The 9189-nt window shown below is 37.7% G+C and overlaps 1 protein-coding gene across 1 annotated transcript in view; it reads left to right on the top strand.

Annotated features, from left to right (window-relative positions):
- Nucleotides 1-9189, top strand: part of camk2d2 (calcium/calmodulin-dependent protein kinase (CaM kinase) II delta 2) — a 48296-nt gene that overhangs the window by 35047 nt on the left and 4060 nt on the right. Inside the window, exons 13-19 of the mRNA XM_037698284.1 lie at nt 577-617; nt 3508-3567; nt 5520-5564; nt 5675-5723; nt 7217-7237; nt 7583-7658; nt 7751-7845. Coding sequence (XP_037554212.1) covers nt 577-617; nt 3508-3567; nt 5520-5564; nt 5675-5723; nt 7217-7237; nt 7583-7658; nt 7751-7845 — 387 coding nt within the window. The remainder of the gene's footprint in view (nt 1-576; nt 618-3507; nt 3568-5519; nt 5565-5674; nt 5724-7216; nt 7238-7582; nt 7659-7750; nt 7846-9189) is intronic.

Genomic DNA, 9189 nt, shown 5'->3' with positions numbered 1-9189 from the left:
TATATATATATATATATATATATATATATATATATATATATATATAGGTTAAGGGTGTGCACACTTCTGCAACCAGTCTATCACATGTTTCATCTATACTTTCATGCAGCAGATTATGTTTCCTGTTGAATTGCAGACGATAAATGACACAGTAAAAGTGGGGAAAGTTCAGAAATGATTTATCATGGTTGAATTTTTACGACATTTTAACGGGTGTGTAGACTTTATACTTCCTCTGTAAAACGAGGACAGTGTGTGTGTGTGTGTGTGTGCAGTGGTGCATGTGTATGTGTACAAACGTCAGTTTAGAAATGTCAGTCTGTTATCTCGTCCTTCACATCTCCTGCTGTAACTACAACCCACCCTCAGTCCCTCACCTATAGTATTAGGTTGTGTTAGGATATGCATAAAGCAGCATTTGTTGCCTAACTTTAAGGCTCTTGCATTTAAATTTGCACATGTAGTTTGAAGATAAGCAGCCGGTTGATGCGCTTGCTGCATGTTAGAGACGCCTGAGGCCCAGGAATGTGTTTGTAACTTCTCACGATGAGCTTGTCCCTCTTTTTGCCTCCGCAGCAGCCAAAAGTTTGCTCAACAAGAAGCCAGACGGTGTTAAGGTGAGTTGATTTGCTCAGACAGGACGTTTTCTTTTTTTTTTTTTTTGCACACATTCCTGGAGAGTTTGGTGATGGTGCAACTTTATGGTTATAGTTTGTGCACTTAATGAACTCATTCAGGGATAGTTACTCTAATAATAAATAATAATAATGAGTTTAATTTCTAACGCACTTTTCATTAACAAAAATCTCAAAGTGCTACAGAGTGCAACTAAAATCAGCGATAAAATCAACTAAAATCTATGATAAAATCAACTAAAATCAATGATACAATCATCTAAACCAGTTGTTCCCAACCATGATCCTTGAGGAATGCCATCCTGCATGTTTTAGTTGTTACCCTGCTCCAACACCTGATTCAGTGATTTTTGTTACTTCCTCAAGTTCTGAATCAAATCAGGTGTGCCAAAGCAGGGAAACAACTAAACATGCAGGGGTGGTGTTCCTCAAGGACCAGAGCTAGGAACCATGCTCTAAACTGTGAAAACTGGTTGTTATTTTGTGTTGAACTAGGTAAATACAGCCTACTTCTATGAACAATGGATCAAGTTTTCAGCCGTATTTATAATAGTTGGAGTTTCAGCCCATGTTTCTTTAAAACATCACTTCAGTCCACTGAGGTTAATGGGCATTCCTTTATAATATCTCGTTAAGTCGTGTCAGTCAGATTGAGGTTGAACTTTGTCAAAGCGGCACCTTGATACCTTTCTCTTTTCATTTTTATTAGACAACCTCTTGTAGCTTTGCTGCTTCAATTGGGATCATCGTCCAAGTTTCAGCTGTCAGACAGAAGGAGTCACTTTTATTGAATCTAAAAAAAACCTTTATTTGTTTAACGGAGGAATGTTTTGGTCGACTCTGTCACTGCAGGCTTTGCAGATCCTGTAGCTGCAAAACAAGCCCAGACCATCAGTCCTCCACCTCTGTGCTTGACAGTTGGAATGGGGGATTTTTGGCTGATATGCTGAATTTGTTTGTTTGTGCATGTTTTCAGCAAATAGTATATGTATAGTACGATGTGTAATACAAAGCGTTACAACATGTATTAGTCATTGATATAAAAAGTATGTTGGGTTTTATTTGAGATGAATATTTTTCTTTGAAACAAACCGAACATTTGACTTTATAACTGAGGCGAAGCTCCCCCTCGCACTGGTGGCTCTGCTTTTGGGTCTTTAACAATATTTCTGAGTGTTTTACAGTTTGTCCTTAGAGTTCACTCGTGGGAAGATTAACAGTTTTGTTTGTTTTCTACTTGTGAACATTCTTTCTCTCTGTGGAATGATGTATTCCAAATTCTTTGGAAATGGTCTTTTATGTCTCCGTCCAGAAAAGTTGGCCACAAAGCAGTCGTTTCACACGGCTGGTGATATTTTTATATGACAATAACAGCTTTAATGATTCAGTGCAGCAAACTGATAAAACTTGTGCATTTATGGACATGTTCATCTCTGCTGATGACCAGATAATTTGTTGCAACTATTTTCATTCCTGTGGTAGAAACAAGGATAGAACCAGTTCTCACATTATGGTTTTTGTTTTTTTGTTGGTTGTCTGAGGTTATATTTACATGATTTTAGGTCTGGTAAGAACCAGAGTATTTTTTGTTATGATGTCCTTAATTGTAATTCTTAAGAAAAAGGGTGCATTTTGTCATTAACATAAATGTAAATTAGTGAGAAAATACAACTTTGTAGAAGTTTTCTTCGAAATAGACGCTAAAGAAGAACCTTTTAATGTTATCTGTGCTTATTGTACACATAGTAAAAATCTTGGCTACAAATCAGTTTTTTTATTTGGATACATCAGATTGCAAAGTAGCGTCAAACCTATTATATTATCATTATTGTCCTGTATTGGTTATCCTCTGACCTACTTAAAGGCTTAGTGAACAAAACTCAACAGTGTTTTATTTTTTACAGCGTCAAATTGAATCTGCAATTTAAAACATTTCCTTTCTTTAAACCACTAATCTTCCCCTTCTTCTTTTCACACATGTATGACTTTGTAAACTAATACATTATCCAGTATTCCCCTGTTTTGTTGATTGTATCTGTGGTTCATTAAAGATGATCTAATTTTACTAAATGAAGGTTGACATTGTGACATTGTTCTCGGTTAGAGCAAGTCAAAGTTTAAATTAGGCAGATTGGAGAGGGAGGAGAAATGTCTCATCATGTTCAGGTTTGTACAAATTGGAGATGCAACATATTTATGGATTATAAGTTCATGCATTTTAGAGGAAAATTGTTTTGTCTTATTTTTGTCATTGTGATTACATGAGTACAACAGTATAACTACATGATAAACATGGAATTGGCAGTTTTCATCTAAATAAATATAACTCGTGGCTAAAATATAGTCTGTTAAAAATGTTGTTCTGGCCCAAAATATTTTTTTGTATTGCTAAATCAAATTGCAACCTCTAAACATCCACTGCAATGGTGCTAATTGAAATATCTGGGTCTAATGGGGCAGCGCTGCAAAATTTCTAAAAATACTTCAATTACATTTTTGTGCATATTTGACCGATGGGGTGGTCAGTAATTAACTTATTCTATTTATCAGAGCTCTAGTCAAATGAAAATTCAATACTTTTTGGTTTTAAGAAAACTTCCACCCAAATATTGAATATTTCATTTTTGTCTTGCGTCCAGTGCAGCTCAGTTTTATTGAGTTTTACAGTTTTTACTGTCGTCTTCTGATGCTGAGCTTTTTTCCTTAAATGTTATGAAGTTGCAAATATGATTTGGTAAAAAAAAATTCAAGTGTTAGCTTCTGTGTGCATGTCACATTTAGTAAAATCAGATCTTTAATCACGGGAATGAATGGGAGGTTGTGTGTGTGGGCTTGAAAAGTGTCATATCCCCCTCTACACTGCACCCTGCAGGTCAACAACAAAGCCAACACAGTGACCAGTCCTAAAGACACTGGCCCTGCCTCTGCACTGGTATACACACTCGGTCTCATCCACACCCACACCTTCCTTCACAAAAGACCCAAACCTCACAGCCCACGTAGGGGGGAGGTATAGGTTCACCGCCTCTACAGGCTCAGATCAGTCGCTGTTTGATCTCCACGATGCTCGACCAGACTTGAATTCTTTATAAGGCTTGTACGAACACTGATCAAATCAAGGGGCAGCAACATGCTGTCTTAACCTGGCTCAGGCTTTCCCTGAATGAAAATGTAAAAGCCTTTATGGGTTCACAGCATGTCCCAGCTCCAGAATGTTTTATAGTTAGCCATGAAAGACACTCAGAATTCATATTGATGCATTCCTTCATTATTGTTATTGGGAATGTCAGAGCATGCGTGTGATTTAAAGAGCTTGCTCAGTCTGGATTTGTGTAATGTTAATGGCCTTCAATTGGCGTGGCCCTAAATTTGTTGTAAAGTTAACCTTTACCTCACCCCTCCTGCTTGCCCCTTATCAGATTCTCCATTTTTCCATTTTCATGTCATGCAGCAACGCCTTTCATGTGATTACGTGTAGATTTCTCTGAACTGCTTTGCTTAAAAAAGTAGAATTTCTGACTAGAGTCCACATCTGCATCATTTGAGATTTGTTCCTGACATACAGTTTCTCGCCTCTGCATGGCTGCAAGAAGAACTAGGGTGGATTGTCTCTTTTTTGTCTTTTTATTTGCATAACATCTGCTCATAGGCTGCCTGCGTCAGGTCACATGATCAGTGCCATGAATGATGTTGAAGATTTTCTCTTCCCTCATTTGCTGACAGCTTGGTTACGCATGAACATGAGACACATGACATCTGTCTATTTCTGTGTCCTCCTCATCGTGTACACATACACACACATGCACGCACACACACACGCACACACATGCATGCACACAGTTAAGACTGCTGATGTTGTAATCTAGTGTAATCTGGGTATGATTAGAGAGGCTGAAGAGTCATCAAGATCGATTCTACAAAAGTCCATATGTCTGATCCTTGAGGAAGAAAGCTGTAAGACACAAATCAGTCAAAGACAGACAGACAGGCAGACAGACAGGCAGACAGATAAATAGATAGATATATAGATACACAGATAGACAGACATAAATAGACAGACAGACGGATGGACGGAGGGACAGATAGATAACTAGACAGACAGACAGACAGATAGATAAATAGATAGACACAGACAAAAAGATAGATAACTAGACAGACAGTGATAGAGAGACAGACAGAAAGATAGATAAATAGACAGACAGATAGATAAATAGACAGACAGATAGACAGACAGACAGACAGACAGACAGACAGACAGACAGACGGATAGATAACTAGACAGACAGACAGAAAGATAAATAGATAGATAGATAGACTCAGACAGACAAAAAGATAGATAGAGAGACAGATAGATAACTAGACAGACAGACAGACAGACAGACAGACAGACAGATAGATAGATAGATAGATAGATAGATAGATAGATAGATAGATAGACAGACAAAAAGATAGACAACTAGACAGATAGAGATAGGGAGACAGACAGAAAGATAGATAACTAGACAGACAGACAGACAGACAGACAGACAGACAGATAGATAGATAGATAGATAGATAGATAGATAGATAGATAGATAGATAGATAGATAAAAAGACAGACAGATAGATAGATAGACAGATAGATAGATAGATAGATAGATAGATAGATAGATAGATAGATAGATAGATAGATAGATAGATAAAAAGATAGATAGATAGACAGACAGATAGACAGACGGACAGATAGATAAACAGACAGACAGACAGATAAGTAGACAGACAGACAGACAGACAGACAGACAGACAGACAGAAACATATTTCCAATAACACTGCCTGCACCATCTTTCTTCTTTCAAAGTCCTTCTGTCACTCAGTCTCATGTTCTTGTTTTCTGTTCTCTTCAGGAACCACAGACCACAGTGATCCACAACCCTGTAGATGGAAACAAGGTCTAAGAACAAAACTTGTATCTTCTCGAGTATTTTTCTCTTTATTTCAAAGCAGTTTTCTCCTTTGCTTTCTCCTCGTCTGTGTTACAACTAATAATGTTTTTCTTCAGGAGTCCATTGAAAGTGCCAACACCACCATTGAGGATGAAGATGTAAAAGGTAGGAGGAACTCCCACCACACATCCCTGGTTACAACAAACTGTCGACGCACTACATTTGGAGATATTTTCTTTTGTAAGCTTTTTTTCCTGAGTATGTTTCTATGTGGTTTGTTGAAAGTTTTAAAAAATCCTTCACCTGTTCAGTCATTTTTCAAAATGTACCGTTTTTACTTGTCTTTTCTTATTTTGTGTGTGTTCTTTTTTAAATCTCCTTTGTTTTTTAGCTGTTCTTATCTCTTTTTACCATGCTTGCCTTCAGTCTTTTTCATTTGTTTTGGTCTGAATACTTTTCATACTTCTCGTTTGTCTACACTTTTGTATTTTTAATAGACTGTGACTGAAAGGTCCACCTCCATTTTTATTTTCCTTGTTGCTGTGAATGTTGTGTTTTCTCTGTTACCTTTCCTAAAATGAAACCCACTGTGTGCCTAAAATTAGAGATTGTAAATATTTGCTCCAGCCTTGTGCACAGATTGGCAAACTGACATCATTTGGTTTGGAAACTGCCAGTAGGTCATTGGTTTTCAGTAAAGTTAAAACGTTGGACAAATTCTTACAGTCGAGATCAATAAACATCGAAACAAACCATCAAATCATTGCAAAATCATAAATTTCCTTTCCCCTCAACGGCAGAAAAGTAGATCCTACACTTCATCCTAATTATAACTGAAACAAGTCGTACTTTGAGCTGCACAATGATTTAAAATTAAACAAACATCCATGATTGTAATCCAGCTGCTGGAGTGGTATAAAATCAGATTTGGGCGACACCACAGTCAACATTACTGATGTTGAATTATATATCTAAACATTAGAATCTGTGTAGAGGGTCCCTGAACTCAACACCGGTCGCACATAGACACCAATGTTTTTTTGCAAATGCAGGTGCACGGTTTAATAACCTGAGGGATTCTTACAACTTCTGGTGTTATTTTGACCCCAGGTAGGCGCCCATCTTTATGTCCCATTATGTGACATTATGAATGAGTGCAGGGGAGCAGGTGGAACTTATTGTAAACCAGTCCATAATATAAACAGTCTATGATTCACTGTAAATTCCTCTGCAAAAGGGGAGATGACCTTTAACCTTTTGCAGGACTGTGACATCTAACATCTTCATGAAGTTCAGATTATATACTAATACTTCAATAATGGTTCCCTGAGTTTGATATAATCACACCTTTTTCTCCATCGTTTCCCTCTTCTTGTAGTTAAAATCCGATTTGTGACCCCAAATTTGTGACTCCTTCTATCTTGTTTGTTCATTCTTACTTTATTGAAATACATAATGGTACTTTGCAAATGCAAATCTCCTCTCTTTCCTCAACTTGTCGTTTTTCTAATTACTGCTTTACGCTGTGAAGAGCAAATAAGAATCCACTCAGTGCTAAAGAAATGAAGATGAAGGACTGAACTACCAACAGTTCTTATTATTTAATTAACTTGTCTTTTTTGTTGCATGATTTAAGTAACTTTTTCAATATTCCCCAGCCTGCACCAATAACAATAAAGGTAACTGTCAACATTACTTAGTTAAAACTGCTTTTATAGTAAATAGTTTGCATCTGAGCATTAGTTTGTTTGTCTATTTTGAGCTTTGTTGGGTGAAAGAAATCCTGTCATTCTGCATTTTCCTGCCTGAAATCAGTATTAGTCATGGAAGGTTTTCTTAAGTTGTTTATTTAAATGTGAAATATAGAAGAAGAAAAAACTTTCCGAGTTCCTTCCATGTCTAATACCTTTAAAATCCTGCAAAAGTGTGGAGTAGAATTCATTTCAACCTGATCTGATTTCAAATGGTATTGCTCCGCACCATGAGCTTTTTTGTCAATGATGGCCTGTCGTTTTGTGTCGTAGCTCGCAAACAAGAAATTATTAAGGTCACCGAGCAGCTGATCGAGTCCATAAACAATGGAGATTTTGAAGCTTATGCGTAAGTTTTTATCTGTCCACATGCAGGAATATGTACCTGTACAATGATGCTTCCTTGTGTTTCTTATACTGGGTTTGTTTTGGGCCCAACAGGAAAATTTGTGATCCTGGTTTGACTTCCTTTGAGCCTGAGGCCCTGGGAAATCTGGTGGAAGGACATGATTTTCACCGCTTTTACTTTGAGAATGGTGAGTTCAAGAACATTTGTCATGAAAAGGAGTAATGAGAAGGTATTTTAAATGGGATTTGTAGCAAATCAAAGAAGAAATCCCATAATTTTTTTTTTTTTCATTTTTTTCATTTAGCCTTTATTTATACAGGTTAGTCTCATTGAGCCACGAGAACTCATTTTCAAGAGAGACCTGTTTAGGGAGCACATGGTGGGGGTTAAGGGCCTTGCTCATGGGCCCAGAGTGGGGCGAATGAGGGTGGGGGCAAGTGTGGGTGTTTCACCTACCCCACCCACAATTTTGATGTTGTCGGGGCCGGGGCGTGAACCGGCGATCTTCGGATCACAAGCCCACCTCTCTAACCTCTGCGCCACCACTCCCCCATTAACACTAGACTCTGTTCAATCCTTACAGAGTCCGCATTCAAATTAAATACTGGAGAAGAATAATTTGGAAGTCATCCTTGTGTATTGTTACCATCAGTTTATAAGTCAGCATTTCTCTGACTGCCCTGGAAATTTTAAACAAAAACCAAATTGGTCAATAAACAAGCAGATAAGATAAATACAGAAAAGAAAAGAAAACATGTTTTATCAGAATCAGAATAAGCATTATTATCATTGTACTGGAATACAGTGAGATTATGTTCGTACAATCATCCGAAAGATGGGCAAAGTACACGTTGCTGCTGCTACAAGAGTGCCGCCTCTTATTCTTTATCAGAATACTTTTTTAGATAGAAAAAGGTAAAGGCCATGAGGATGGATAGTGGTATTACAAAAAAGATCTCTTCGCATCTTGTCCTATCAGGACAAAATTTATGACATAAAAAAATTCTACCAACAAGCACATTTATAAACACAATTACGTATGCATGTAACGTCAAGATGTTGAGATTTGTCTACGAAGCACTTTCAGATAGGCTATAGGCCTGATAAGATGTTGCTGTTCAGCCGGCAGTTCTAATAAGCCTGAAGTTCTCGGAGGAGGGGGGGGGGGGATGGATGGACAAAACTTTTTCCTTCGTTTACCCATGTCCCAGTAGAAATTTTATAGTCGGCCCACATCTGAGACCAAATGGGGGAGTCAGATTGGGCAAATCATAAACAGTAGGGCCTCGAGAACTCATTCCTGGGGAACGCCACAAGTAACCATTTGATTTGAATAAACAGAGTGTGATCAGAGATATGACACAAACCAAGTGAGATTTTTTTGTGGGGGGATGCTAGTAGAAGTGCAACAGTTGACATCAAATATGTAAAGATTTGAGCATTTCTCCTTGATTCACATTAATTGGCACTTGTAAAACAGCAGGAAAAGATGGAAGGTGCTGTTTGATTGCAAACCAGTCAGTGTCTCCCC

The sequence above is a fragment of the Nematolebias whitei genome, chromosome 3, assembly GCF_014905685.2.
Source record: "Nematolebias whitei isolate Nwh7 chromosome 3, NemWhi1, whole genome shotgun sequence".
Taxonomy (NCBI): Eukaryota; Metazoa; Chordata; class Actinopteri; order Cyprinodontiformes; family Rivulidae; genus Nematolebias; species Nematolebias whitei.
This window is presented reverse-complemented; position numbering and strand designations above follow the sequence as displayed.